The 15,564-nt window shown below is 42.6% G+C and overlaps 1 protein-coding gene across 1 annotated transcript in view; it reads left to right on the forward strand.

The window, feature by feature from the left end:
- Nucleotides 1-2,278: 2,278 nt before the first annotated feature.
- Nucleotides 2,279-15,564, forward strand: part of LOC110304251 (ABC-type organic anion transporter ABCA8B) — a 59,867-nt gene continuing 46,581 nt past the window's right edge. The window contains exons 1-3 of the mRNA XM_021175489.3: nt 2,279-2,568; nt 14,542-14,643; nt 15,272-15,476. Coding sequence (XP_021031148.1) covers nt 14,548-14,643; nt 15,272-15,476 — 301 coding nt within the window. The 5' untranslated portion in view covers nt 2,279-2,568; nt 14,542-14,547. The remainder of the gene's footprint in view (nt 2,569-14,541; nt 14,644-15,271; nt 15,477-15,564) is intronic.

A 15,564-nucleotide genomic window follows, 5' to 3' on the forward strand; every position in this document is an offset into this window, starting at 1 on the left:
TTTTTTAACACAGAATTTTTCCTGTCTAAAGGAAATGCAGGGACAAAACATGGAGCAGAGGCCAAAGAAAAGGCCCTACCTTGGTATCCATCCCATCTGCAGACACCAAACCCAGACACTATTGCTGATGCCAAGAAATACTTGTTGATAGGAGTCTGGTATAGTGGCACCCAGAGAGGGTCTGCCAGCACCCAACCAATACAGATTCGGTTGCTTGCAGCCAATCATCAGACTGAGCACAGGGACCCCAATGGAAGAGTTAAAGGAAGGACTGAAGGAGCTGAAGGGGATTGCTTCCTCATAGGAAGAACAATATCAACCAACCAGACTCCCCAGAGCTCCCAGGTACTAAACCATCAACCAAAGAGTACATATGGAGGGACCCCATGGCTCCAGCTACATATGTAGCCCAGGATGGCCTTATCTGGCAACAATGGGAGGGGAGGCTCCTGGTCATGTGGAGGCTTGATGGACCAGCATAAAGGATGCTAGAGTGGTGAAGCAGGAGTGGGTGGGTAGGTGGATGGGAGAGCAAAGGGGAGGGGAGATGGGATGGGTGGTTTGTGAGGAGAAACCAAAAGGGGCACAACATTTGAAATATAAAATAACCAATAAAAGCTTAAGTTCATTGATTAAAAAATAATAATAAGGTGGATTGAGGACTGGAGAGGTGGCTCAGGGGTAAAGAGCACTGTTGCTCTTGCAGAGGACCCAGATTCAGTTCCTATATGGTAATCTGCAATCTGTAACTCCAGTTCCAAGGGATTTGACTCAATTCTTAACCCCAAGGACACAAGGTATGCACGTGATGTATGCGCATGCACAGATGTACAACCAAAACACCCAAACACATAAGATAAAATAAATAAACATTTTTAAAATAATAATTACAGTGATACATAGAGAAACACTGTCTCTAAAACAAATAAAAAACAGTATAATAAATTTATTTTTAAATTGTGTGAGAATTTCATACATGTATTACATTTACGTAATTTCCCCTCTAATTTTTCCTGTGTGTCTACTCAATTCCCTCTCAAATTCATGGCATCTTAATTACTGTTGTACACACACACAAACATACACCCCTAATGTCGTTTAGCATTATTCATATATACCCGTCTTTAGGGCTGACCTCTTAGGATTGGATAAACTACAAAGAGACTTTTTTTCTGGAGAGCACTGGTTCTCCTTTCCTCACCAGTCATTGGTTGCCTATATCTCTTTATCTAGAAGTGGACCTTTGTGAAATTTCCTCTCTCCCTGTTGGCATGTCAACTGTGGTTGTCATTATGTAAGTTTCCTTTAGGCAGATATATTGTTGCAACCTCCCGGGAGCAGCAATCCTGTCTAGAAGATACCACCGTCCAGCAGGCAACAGCCTAGTCCTCCGATTTACATCCCTTCTTCCAGGATGTTCCCTGAACTTATATTATGGGTGTACATAATGTGTTGGGTCTGGGTACCTCCTGGTGACCAGTTTTGGATCCTTATAGTAGCCTCAGTTGGGCGCAAAAGGGAGCTTCTTTAAGAAGCATGAGAACTACATTCAACTGTAGGCATAAGAAGTATTTAAAATACAGTTAGAAATTATATTGCTTAAGAAAAATAGCAGTGGTACATTCTCCTCTAGGGTCTATGACCACTACATCCACAGAAAGTTGACTAGGTTTAGAATATCAAGCACAAATTCCTTCTGATTGAGAAGGCTTAGTGTTCAATTAAATAGCTGTTAGATACCCCCAAGGTAAATAATGCCAGGTACACCAGTCTGAAAAATAATAGAATGATATACATAATAAAAATAAAATATAATAAAATAGTATATTCATAATCCATGATTAGTGTTTATTAAGCAAATGGCAATCAAGCTGCAAAAATAACAGAAATATGGACAACACTTGATGAAGACCCTTGATGTCTATCTCTTCCCTCCAGGAGCAGAAGGGACATACAAGATAATCGTCTCCAGTATCTAGAATGAAAACGCTAAAACGTATTCCGTAAATCAATAGTCAAGACTAAAGCTCAGCGGGAATTGGAAAAATTCACCAGAGAACTAAATGAAAGCAAAACTGAGAAATAGGAATAGAAATCCTAAGTGAAGAAGTCAGAAGCCCAGGGCTGTGGGTGGAGAGAAAGCTTTCCTCCGATGACACAGCTCTCTGATTTACCACCTTCCAGTTTAAAAGCAACGCATTAAATGTTGCTCTCCAGCTTAGGCATACTGCAAGCTTGGGAATATTGAATTTCCTCCGTTATACAGCGACATGGCCAGGTGACCAAATATAACTGGCACCGCCCTGCGGGGGCTGGCTGCACAGAGGTAAAAGAAGAGCAGCCATGCGCGGTCACGTGTCCGTGGTGTTTGGCAAGACCAACCCAGAGCTGAGATCATAAACACCCGCTGAGAGCAGCTTTCACCAGTCGGGTTCACGGACAGCAAACAGTTAAACTCTAGAAAGGTGCTGGAGAACAGGGGGAGGGGAAGGTGACTCACTTTATTATTCTAAACAGAACCAGTGAATAAATGGTGCGTCTGGAGTCCTTGCTTGGCATTTCCCAAAAGTAAGTTTCTGAGATTTTGTTTTCCTTATCAGGTTTATTTGTTTGGGCATCGGGATTATTATTGTTGTTGTTATAATAAAAAAAATGAACCGTTTTATGAGCTGAATGCTAACCATCTGTGTCAACGTTGTTTTTTAAAAATCAGTGGGCTATTCTGAAATGTTTTGACATCTGGTGTGTAATATTAAATAGAGCAAGGTATTCAATTAAAATATATACCTTTTATCATGATGCTCTGCTGAGCCATAAAATGAGTGTGGGAATGAGCTGAAATTGGCCAACAGACTGACTGTCAAGCTGAGACACTTCAGGATTGAGTGGCAAGCTTGTACTGCCTCTGGAGTTATTTCCTTTGATGATGTAATCTGGCAATCTGGGGTTAACTTTTCTGAGACTGCTTCCCGAGAGGGTTCACAGAACACTTGATGAATAGCAAACTGTGTCTGTTCTAGGATCTCCAACTGTTCCGACACACCGTGGGGGAAATCAGAATGTGAAATGCGCAGGGCTCTCCTGTCTCACAGCCTAACTTTGAATGTTCATCCTGCAGCACAGAAGTGTCAGCCTCCCAGGGCAACAGGGGAGGAGAAACACTTAGTCTCTCGCCCTCTGTCTCTGTCTCTCTCTCTCTCTCTCTCTCTCTGTCTCTCTCTCTCTCCCTCCCTTCCCCTTTCTCCTCCCCCCTCCCCCCCCCCCCACACACACACATGTAAACATTTTGGATATTATTTACGCCACAGATAAGGAGGCTTCATGTCTTCAGTATTGTTACAAACCTCAGAACACACACACCAGGAGTGGACAGACAAGGAGGTGATTTTAATTTACAAGTAAAATCAGAGAAGTTGCAGACAAGAGTGCAGTTGCCTGTAGGGCTGTGCCTGATTCTGTATTGAGATCTCTACCCAGACAATTCTGCCACCCCAACAGACTCCACAGTTGTCTCCCCTCAGAAGTTGTTCCCTTTGGATTATCCGGACTGAGAACAACTCATGAGGCTCCTTAGCTGCCCCCTCAGTGGGCACTCCAACCTGATGCAGCTTCACTCTTGGCATCCATTCCTTCCTTCTCTCTTTCCATGAGTTGTCTCCTTTCTTTTCTTGTCTGTCTGCCTTGCCTGGGACCTCCTTTAACAGCCCTATGCAGGTTCCTCCTGTGGCAATAGCCCCTGAGCCGTCTTCAGTCATTGTGTCTCCCATTAGACTGGCCAGGAGTTATCACCTGAGCTTCGACTCTAGAGAATCCGCGTGCTTGCCAGTTCTCTGTGTGTGGTAAACATGAGGAGCGCTTCTGGTAAGGACCCGCCCCACTGCCTGTTGCTGTGGATCACCGGGTGGGGTTCATCCCTAGGCTCGCTTCACCGCCCCACTGCCTGTTGCTGTGGATCATCGCGTGGGGTTCATCCCTAGCTCTCGCTTCAGTTCTTAGGACTTAGAACCAATTTTATGGTATTCACGATGGAGCTACTGACTTTGTGGTCAAAAGCCCTGGGCCATTCACATCCCTGGCATGCTTCCCAGAAATCTGATAAGCATGGGATTCTGGGGAATCTTCCCTTCCATGATTCAGCTTAGGTATCTAGTATCCTCCCTCAGGGAAAAAAATGCTTTTGAAGAGCATTTACATCCCTTAGTTTGCAGAAGAGGCTCACCAGAGCATGTTTGCACAGTATTGATTGTTGAAGTTGTAGCAGGAGGTGGTGTTATTATGCACTGAAACATCTTCTGCAGAAAATTTTACACTCCCGTTTAATTATATATGTGTGTGTGTGTGTGTGTGTGTGTATGCAAATTCCCTTATCAAATCACCCACTGATATTTGCACACAAACACACATGCCCACCCTCTCTCCTATAGATGGTCTTCCTTCTCTTCCCTTGGTGTTGAATTAGCTAAAGCTGTGGTTTGCTGCATACCTGTGGGAAAGTCTGTTCTGTTCTGCTAAGTAGTCTTTATGGCAGTACAATAATGCTGTTCTCTTCAGCCGGTTCTGGGCAAAGCCCCTGGGATGTCCTCCTGTGTACTGGCTTACACACAAGGCAAAGGATCATGAATTCCCAATCCAGATGAAGCCAGTCCAGAGCCACTACAGGTGGAGTTTCTACCTCTGCCTCCCAGATATAACACCTCACCACAGAAATGACCATTCACTGGAAAGCTAACAGATTATTATTGGTAGACATAAATCTATTTGTGCTTACTTCAGATAAAAGTCGAGTCACATTTCTGTATAATAACTGGATCAGTTAGAATCTATCCGAGAGCTCATATATGTAGACAGTATTTGTAAAAGATAAATCATAATAAGAGCTGTGAAATTTTTATAAAATAAATCACAGTTCTTTGGGAAAATTAAGATTAACCATTAAAGATATATGAATACCTTTATAATATGCTTTGAACAGGACAGGAAATTGAGGAAAGGAAAAAAATATTTAACAGTTCAGCAAAAATTGATAAGAATATAAAATGTATGATTAGAATAGAGGTAAATAAAATCAAACATAAGAATAAAACATAGTGAGAGATTATCCAAAGCAAAGTTTCATACATAATTTAATTCACTTTAAAATATTATTATTTATTAATTAGGTTTTAAACAGCAGAACAGCTGTCAGTATTTTATGAATCAAATATTTAAAATGTCCGCCAATGCTTTAAAGTAAAGAGCTAGATAAAGGTGTGTACAGACAAATGTTAACCAGGAGAAACATGGGGTGTCTGTGTTGCTTTAAGAAATCCAAGTGCCCTCCACCCCATACACACACTACATAGCTGGGATAGTGGTACTGTGTCTTAAGCTTTTCACCATCTAGTTCTACTACAATAGTAGCAGAGTCAGAGGAGAGCAAGCAGACACACCCCAGGCCTCCAACATCTACCATGGCATTACTGTTCCCTTCTATAGTCAAAACAGTAGTCAGCTTGCCTGCTTGCTTTTATTGGTTATTTTATTTGTTTGCATTTCAAATGTTCTCCCACTTCCCAGTTTCCCCTCTGCAAGCCGCCTATTCCATCCTCCTCCCCTACCTCTATGAGGGTGCTTCCCCCAACCCACTCCCATCTCACCTTTCTAGCATCCCACTATGCTGCATCATCAAGCCTCCACAGGACCAAGGGCATCCCCTCCCATTGATGCTAGATAAGGCAGTCCTCTGCTACATATGTAGCCGGAGCCATGGGTTTCTCCATGTGTACTCTTTGGTTAGTGGTTTAGGCTCGGGGGGAGGGGGGTCTGTTTGGTTGATATTGCTGTTCTTCTTATGGGGTTGCAAACCCCTTCAGCTCCTTCAGTCCTTTCTCTAACTCCTCCATTGGGGACCCCATGCTATATCCAATGGTTGGCTGTGAGCATCTGCATCTGTATTGGTCAGGCTCTGGCAGAGCCTCTCTGGGGACAGCTATACCAGACTTCTGTCAACAAGTGCTTCTTGGCATCAGCAATAATGTCTGGGTTTGGTGCCTGCAGATGGGATGAATCCATAGGTGGGACAGTCTCTGGATGGCCTTTCCTTCAGTCTCTGTTCCACTCTCAGTCCCTGTATTTTCTTTAAAAAGGAACAATTCTGGCTTAAAATTTTTGAGATTCATGGGTGGCCCCACCCCTCAACCGGGGGCTGTGCCTATTCCTTGGGTATGGTCTCTACAGGTTCTATCAAGTGACACTCAGAAGGCAGAGGCAGTCGGATCTCTGTGAGTGTGAGGCCAACCTACCTGTTCTACATAGCGAGCTCCAAGACAGCCAAGGTTTTACAGAGAGAACCTAATCTCAAATGACAAAAGAACTTAAAACTTGACACATGAAGGTTTTAAAGACACAAGCAAGAGTTAAAAATAATTAGCCTACTGATGTTATCTATTGACAGTAGCAGATTCTATTAAATATGAATACCAGGATATGGTAAAGCACTTGCTAAAATGCAAAAATAAGATGCAATACAATTATGAATCAAAACTTCAGGAAAGTAGGAAAACAATGGACATTCCATATCCTAATAATGACTTGACCAATGGTGCGGAGAATGTCACATCTCATGGTGAAATGTTCATATATCTCTTAAGTTGGGGCAGTGTTTTAGCGGGGCTCTTCTCACCCAAGAGAGGAGGGCGGGATCAGCTCTTCATGAATTTGAAGTTTTTGCTGAGTCACACAGACCTAGCCCGGAGCATGCAGAGGCAGACCTATGATGAATGAGCAAATGGATTTTGTTTTTTTGTTTTTGTTTTTGTTTGGGGATTTTTTTTTTTTTTGGTGTTTCATTACACTGTTTGTTGGTTTGTTTATTCATGGGGAGAAGAAAGCATTTTATTTCCCTGAGTATTCATGTGAGTTTATGAATAACAACGCATTTTAACCTGTTTTATTTTAATCGGTCTCAGAAGTGACTCAACCTTCTGTAGCTCACATGTTCTATGGCATGAATCATAAAATAATTCCATAACAGGATAAATGCAACCTGTCCTATAAATTTAGTAGGAACTCAAGTTTTGTAGCATCTCTCAGTCGCCCTTAGAAGCCTGCTTCTTTCTACTGAGAGACAGAAAGGGAGTGGATCTGGCCAGAAGGGGAGGTGGGGGTGGGAGGAGCTGGGAGGACCAGAGGAAAAGGAAACTCTAATCAGGATATATCATATGAGAAAATGAGAGTAATAAAATACGTATGTGAGTTTCATCCAAAACTTGATTAAATTTGGAAAAAGTCCAGTTTGACTATCAATGGATCTGCTACAAGACATTAGACCTTCAACTATGATTATTTAGCTCTAAAGTATTTAAGGATTATATTCAGAAACATATTAATTATTATTTTCTGTCTCTGTCTTGTCTCTGTCTCCATCTCTGTCTCTGTCTCTGTCTCTCTGTCTCTCAATCTTCCTCTCTCTCTGTTTGTGTGTGTGCGTGAGAAAGAGAGACACAGAGACAGAGACAGATCATATGGACTGTGAAAGGTGGGTGTGGATGTGTGGGTGTAAAACTAGCAGTTGGCACACACACTCACACACACACACACACCCTCCTTCCCTCTCCCTCTCTCCCTTCCTTCCTAAACATTCTTTAAGTCTCTTAAATAGTTTTATTTATATGTTCTTCCTATGCCATCCCTACTCATTCCCAACATACCTGCCCCCAACTTCATGTCTAATTTTTTCCTAAACCATTGAGTCAAATCAGTACTGCCCATGTGCACATTTGTGTGGCGTCATGCATCAGGCCAGCTGTTATCAACACAGCTATTCTCCTGTACAACAGCCCTATCACACCCGCAGACTAGCCCCTCAGCGCATTCCTCCTCATTCTCAGGCTCTTACATCCTTGACCCCTGTGCTATGACATTACCTGCATCTTGGGAGGGGACTGATGTAGCTGCCCCGTCTATGGCTCTCAGCATTTTGAACAGTTGGAGTCTCTAGAGACTACCCTCTGCAATAAGAAACATCTCTCACATGGGTTCATGAGAACACATTAGTTCATGTTTAGTGGGGCCATGAGAATAAATCAAACCAAATTCATATGTTGACTCAAATACAATAAAATCTAATTTCTTGCTCGCTAAGCCGTGTGTATGGCCAGTGGTTGGCCTCTCTGCTCTAAGATTTTACGGTTGCAGCTATTGCTCGCTTGGTACACCATCTCCAAACTCATCTAAAGAGGGAAAATGACAAGAGAAATCCAACCATTTCTTTAGATTAGGACTCACAAATGGCATGCATTTCTCCTGTTTATCTTCCACTGGTGAAAAGGAATTCCTTCCTCATTGTGAATGGAGTATTGTTTGGAATTAGAAAAAAGATAATGTCAAAACTTTGTCAAAAGGATGGCCCATGATGAACAATACCTTGGAGAAGTGTGAGAGAGGCTCTGAGAAAAAGGCAGAGGGCCTTTTACCTCAGGTGCGTTTCCTTGGGTGTGATTTTATGTCTCCTGTGTTACATACTTACATTCAATTTATAAGGCATGTTTATCCTTCTTGGATGTCAGACCATAGCTGTGGAACCCAGTCTGGTCAGTGTACCCTGAATCTGGATATGACCTTCTGTCTCACTTCCATGCTTTCCCAGATATAATCTATAGTACGTGCCAGGCCATTGCGTTTCAACTGCTCTGTCCTGAGAAAGTTCTGGGAAAGGGCTGCTCTGTCAACATTTACTATGGGCTTACTGACATTTATTGACATATTTTTCTGACCATGTTTTTTAGAACTCAACCTTTTTTAGATCATTGCTTTCTTTGTTAAATTCGTGTATATAAATGTACACTGAAATTGAAGTCAGGTTGTCTGCAGCATCAGACTGCAGTCTGCCCCATTCTTCCTGGTCCTCAGATCCTGGGCCCAGCCAACAAAATCTGCACAGGTCAATGGAAGAGGGGACAGAAAGAAGATAAGATGTCTTGGTGAAGGGTTGGTGGCATCTGACATTGGAGGGAAGGTATTGGACAGTCAAGACCACTGTGAAGAGACTACATGAAGGTCTTCCCTAGTATTTGGCAACATTTACTATGAAGTTCCAAACTGTCTTTCATATAAGAAATAATGTAACAAAACTACTTGAAAGCGTAGATTATTTAAAATCTCACACACATATATCTAGTATTTGAGAGAGGAGACATAAAAAACAATCAAAAATGAAAGGATAGAACTTAAATAGTCAATGCCAGGGCAATTTGCTTAACAGACATAAAAGAAACACAGTTGCCAACAGCATCTTACTTAGGTCCTGTGGTCTCACACTGTATATACACAGCTTACTGACTCCCCCTCCCCCCCAAAAAAAACCAGTTAAAACCACTTGAAGAAAGTGAAGGATATGTTCATATAATTTTCAAAACGTGGAAATGCTTTCCTTTTTTAGTGGATTTTTATTTGTGTACATGCATGGACCGGCTTTGCAGTGTGTACACCATGTGTGTGCAGGTGCCTACAGAGACCAGAACAGGGTGTTACAGATGACTGTGAGCTGCCCAGTGTGGGTGCTGGAGCTGAGCCTGGTTCCTCTGTAAGAGCGACAAGTGCCCCTAATCACTGAGCCATCTCTTCAGCCCCAGAAGTGCTTTCTAAATAAGAAATACACGTAAAATACAAGGTTGGTAGAACTGTTAAATTGGGTTAAAACTGAAGCAAAATGGGTGTACAAAGTGAGGTTGGCAATTTGAGATTAGCGAAGTTGATGAACTAGCAGCAAATGTGACTCAACAGACTTACCAAGCTAGACTATTTACAGAAGAAATCTAAAGACCATTCAGTATATAGATAAGACATCTGCCTTCTGTACAATACAATACAACATAAATCAATAGGTTGTCCTCCACACAGCCCCAGATTGGCTAGTGTACATTTGTGTATACTTGCTATGAGTCTAAGGAACTCAATTTTTTTCTTTTTCCCCAGTTTCTGTTCCATGAACACAGTAACACATTCTGCCTTGTTGGGTATAGATGTGCACTGGTTTGCTAGGTCTCTCTCTCTCTCTCTCTCTCTCTCTCTCTCTCTCTCTCTCTCTCTGTGTGTGTGTGTGTGTGTGTGTGTGTGTGTGTGTAACAGAGATACAGATAGCACAGTTGCATACACACGTGGGGGCCAAAGGTCAGCATCAGCCCTCCCCTGATCAGCCTCATCTTATTTAAGTATTATCCGGAGCTCACTGTTTTGGCTAGGCTGGCTGGCCAGCATCCCCTGGAATCTACCTGTTTCTTCATTCCTCATGGTCTGCCTTATGGGGAACAGGTGTGCACTGCCTCGCTAGGTTTTTATGTGGATGCAAGCTGAACTACGGTCATAATATTTGTACAGCAAGAACTTATCCTATTGAGCCATCTCCCAGCCCCTACACTTAACTCTCAAGGGCACTTGGGCCACAGAGGAGATTTCCTTCCGTTCTCTCATCTCAGCCCCATCAATACAGCAAGGTACCTTTCAGCTCAACCCAGTGCCTTAAATATAGCAGAGACCTTTCTGGATTGAGGTTCAGTGTCAGCTTTAGGTTCTATAGACTTAAGCCTTGAGGTGGGCTTTTCCTCTGCACTTTTCTTTTTCCTACCCGTTCCTACCTTATTCCTGCTGGGAGGTCTCTGTGTAGCTTAATTCCATGCCCTGTCCCTATTGCAAAACTCAGCACTCCTAATGGTAATCACCATTGTGTTTGCTTAGTATAAGCCTTTTGATGAAGGAAGGGTTTTCTTCATCTCCCCTAACACAAACAGAATTCAGTCCCCAGAAGCCAGACATGGGTGGTCTATATGTGTAATCCCGGGGGAGGGGGGGTTGGAAGTGAAACACATGAGGATCCCTTCAGCTCTCTGGCCAGCCAACCTAGACTACTTTGAGAGCTGCAGGCTCAGTGAAGGACCTTGACTTAAGACACAAGGTGGGAGCCGGGCGTGGTGGCGCACGCCTTTAATCCCAGCACTCGGGAGGCAGAGGCAGGCAGATTTCTGAGTTCGAGGCCAGCCTGGTCTACAAAGTGAGTGCCAGGACAGCCAGGGCTACACAGAGAAACCCTGTCTCGAAAAAACCAAAAAAAAAAAAAAAAAGACACAAGGTGGGTAGTGACTGGGGGATACATTTATCATTAATTTCTGGCCCCCTACATGCATATGTGCACAAAGACAGACACATAGACAGACAGATACACCAGGCACAGGCACACGCACACACACACACACACACACACCTTTTATTATTCTCCTGCTTGTACCCATTACCCACCAGCAGTGTAAGTTTGCCTGAAACTTCAGTGGGAATACAGTTTAGAGAATTTGGAGATTGCTTCTAGTAGGAATTGGCTTCTATTGCATTCCCTTGTCTCTCTTGTCTCTGTCTCTTGTTTTTCTTCCATTGTATTGTGTGCATACAAGGCAACACTTGGCAAGCAAGTGCTTATCCCTAGACTGCCACAGACCAGCCCCAGTCGGCCTCCCTCAATCTGCAGAAGAAATCAGGGGGTTCCAGTTACAGGTGGGCAAGGAGTTGGTGAGAAGGGGGTGACAGACAGACATGGACACAGAGAGTGTGCTGTATCTGAATGTAATTTGTCAAATGGAGCATCAAACTTTTAATACAGAAGAAAATAGGGAAGTTAGGTGACACATCGGCAAGGTACAATGAGGTTTCTGGATGCTTAATGGCTCTTACACGAAGCAGAGGAATGCAAACATAAAGACTGGCAGGAAGTGGGCAATAAAACAACTGAGACAAAGTCAGCTCTATCTAAGGTCAGCCATATTCTTAGAAGCCAGGTGTGAGGTCTTTACACTCCTGGGGCAAGGGTTTTCACACCCAAGTCATGGTTCTAATTAGGGAGTTCCGCTCTAGCTAACCTCATGAATAATGCAATACTCTAAAACCACAGCCTGATCTGCTTCCCAAACCATTTTAAATTCCTGTATATGTGAGTAGCTCAGCTTTTATTCTAAGTGATTGTGTGTGGGGACTTTCTAATAATAAGTAATGTAGTCTGCCATACATAACTATAATAAGAATTCTAAACTTACTTTGCTAAGCTTGCCCTGAGATTTCTAACTCTATGTAGTAGATAGCAATGCCTGATTTCTTTCACTATCTTTCTTACAATACTAGAAGCAATTCTGAATGTCACTGAATAGGCAACATTCTTACTGAATTCCAAGCCCAGGGTCAGCTCAGGGACTACTTAAGGCATTGGTGAAGGCCAGGAAGCAAAGTTCAATTTTGCTTAGGTATTTGGCAGATCGTTGCTTGGAGGCACCTATAATAAAACAATACTGAAAGAAAGCACACAGATCCATTTGCAAGGACAAGTTTGGAGCATTCATTATATGGGATGCCATGGTTCCAGGAGATTAAGTTTCCGTGAACTTTTTACCTCAGGACTGTGTCCAGGTTTCTGGGCCTGTCATATGAGAGTCACTACTGGAGTGGATATAGCACTAGACTGTCCATAAAATCTATTCTACCCCCCTCCCCCCGCCCCCAGAGAGATCCATGCATGTCCTCTGCAGCCCTCTTCTTCACATAACATCTTTGGGTCTATGGATTGATTGTAGCTTGGTAATCATTTACTTAACAGCCAATATCTACTTGTAAGTGAATACACACCATATTTATCTTTCTGGGTTTTGGATACTTCACATAGGATGATTTTTTTCTAGTTGTATCTATTTGTCTGAAATTGTCATGGTGCCATTTTTATTTTATACAGCCTTTTTTGTTGCCCACCCCCCCCTCGAGACAGGGTTTCTCTGTATATCCCTGGCTGTCCTGAACTCACTTTGTAGACCAGGCTGGCCTCGAACTCAGAAATCCACCTGCCTCTGCCTCCCGAGTGCTGGGATTAAAGTCGTGCACTACCATGCCGGGCAACCAGCAGTCAGAAAGTACAAGAAAGTTTTTAGGATTTTTTAGAAGTTATCATCAGCATTTCAGTATAGTTAGAGAGCTAGAAGGCCCTGAGACCCTCAGACTTTAAAGCCATCATCAGAGTCCTACTCTGTAACTCCACCACTACCCTGGCCCGGGCTGTGAGGCTCCCAGCATCTTATGTGTAAATGAACAATTTTTTAATTTAATTTTAATTTTTATCCATTTTTCTGTTGAGGAACGTCTAGGTTGTTCCCGGTCTCTGTCTACTAAGAATAGAGATGAAATGAACATAGTTGACCTAGTGTTCTTGTGGTAGGATGGAGCATCCTTTGGGTATATGCCCAAGAGTGGTATAGCTGGGTCTTGAGTTAGATTGAATCCAAACTTTCAGATTAACTGCCATATTGATTTCCATAGTGGCTATACAAGTTTTCACTCCCACCAGCAATGGAGGAATGTTCCCATTGCTTCACATCCTTGCCAAAATGAACTGTCATTTGTGATATTGATCTAAGCCACTCTGGCATGTATAAGATGATAGATGCATATAGATATACATATATAGACATGAACTATTATTAGATATTAGATTTTAGCTTAGCACTTTTATTTTCACCATAAGAAAAGGTAGGTCTCTGACTTTAATGCCTGCTCTTGGGACTCTTTTTCTTCTATTGGGTTGCCATGTCCAACTCCAATGTGATGGTTTTTGCTTCATTTTATTATATTTTATTTTGTCATGTCTGGTTGTTATCTCTTGGAAACTTGCTTTTTTCCTAATGAGAGTCAGAAAGTGAATGGATCTAGAAGGGAGGGGAGGTGGGAAGACCTCTGAAGCATGGAGGGAGGGGAAACTATAATCAGGGTATATTATATAAGAAAACAATCTATTTTCAATAAAGGAAAATAAACAAATAAAAAGAACTAGAGTGTGTGGTCTTTGTAATAGGGGAGGTTAAGGAAATGAAGTTGTGAGGAAAGGCCTCTACTGTACATTAGCATGGCTGAAGTCAAGGTTAGAGAAAATCCACAGAGACATAGAGCCTCTGTGTTCTTTACATGGCAGAGAACAATTTCGTCTGAGCAGTAAGGAAGTATGCTTCCTGTATAAGCCTGGCCAGCCAACTGCCTTGAGCCAAGGATGGCCTTTTCTTTCTAAAATGTTTCTCTCAGTTCTGCTAGAGCTTGGATTCTGTCTGTCTCCTAAACTCTCCAAGAGTTCATATTCTAGACACTTGGCTGCCATGTGGTGATGCTAAGAGTGGTAGAACCCTAAAGGAAGTGGTAAGTATGGGTACCACTCTAAGAAGAAACTGATGCTCATCCCGTGAAGTGTGTTAGCTCTCCCTTCCTGTCCCTGTACCATACCATAGGAGACCTTGCCAAGATGAAAACTGCCATGCTGTGTCACCAGGAAAATTGACCCAAATAACCATCTTTCCTTTGTGAAGTACCTAGCCTCATTATTTTAATGTAACAATAGAAAACAGACTAATAAAAGTTCTCAACTGACAAAGCTTGACAGAATGGGGATTTGGGAAAGAGATAAGCACTCATTTAGATCAGTGACCTTGGCTATCTACTCTTCTTAAGCACTTCATTTATTTTGTTTTCCCTACCCCTTTTCTCATTAAATAGGGCAACATGATCAAGAGAGAGATAAGTGTGCGCCAACAAACTTGTGCTTTATTACAGAAGAACCTTCTTAAGAAATGGAGACTGAAAAGGGAGACCTTGATGGTATGGTTCCATGTCATTGCCACTGACTGCTGATGGTATAAATGTATTTGGCCTGAGAATTGCATTTAAAAAAAAAGTGTCTAAGCTCATGCACTGGGGAAACAAATTAATTTATTGGGAGTTTGGGAATAGCTAGGGTTTCTAACTACCAAAGCAAGGTGGTACCCCTCAGATGACCACCATTCTGCCAAGTACCCTTTAAAACATCTTGGTGTGTAATCCTTAGGCTATACCTACATTACGCTGCCTCTTCAACAACCAGATTTTCAACAAATTAAAGATGTCTTGAACTGGTTGCCAAGGTGACACTAGGTGAGAGCAGCACTGTAGACAACAGCTGATTGCATTTTGTACTTTCTCATGAGGATCTGTCTCAGCACAGGCAGTAAGAGGCCCAATACATTCATGTCCCTATCAGTAACTGACTGGAATTACTGACAATTGCGAGCCACACATATTTCATGTGGCTTGTCTCTGAGACGCCCTGGGCTTTTTACAAAGAGAGAGGCAAATTCGATAACCAAATGGTTGTGGGTGAATAATTTGGAATCATGATTTTTCTCTCTGTTGGTCATGGATGAATAATCTGGAATGGTGATTTTTTTCTCTCCCTTCTTGGGCTGTGTAGGAGTGGGTGAGCTCCTTGCTCCTTCTGCTTTTCTTATATTGGTATCCCCATGGTCATGAAGCTACTGACCTGTCTTCAGTGCCCACCAAGGATCTGGGACGAGTCGATTCTTTTAGACAATCTGGGTTCGTGATAGGCTACACGCCTGTCACCAGCATGACACAACAGATAATGGAGAAGGTAGCTGCGACCCCTTTCGTGGCAGGTATGTTTTCTAGTAACCTAGGAGTTAGGATTTGACTCTCGTCCATTTTATTCTTTTAAGTCCTAACAAGATATATAGCACTGAACAT

The sequence above is a fragment of the Mus caroli genome, unplaced genomic scaffold, assembly GCF_978045245.1.
Source record: "Mus caroli unplaced genomic scaffold, Mus_caroli_1 scaffold_13, whole genome shotgun sequence".
Taxonomy (NCBI): Eukaryota; Metazoa; Chordata; class Mammalia; order Rodentia; family Muridae; genus Mus; species Mus caroli.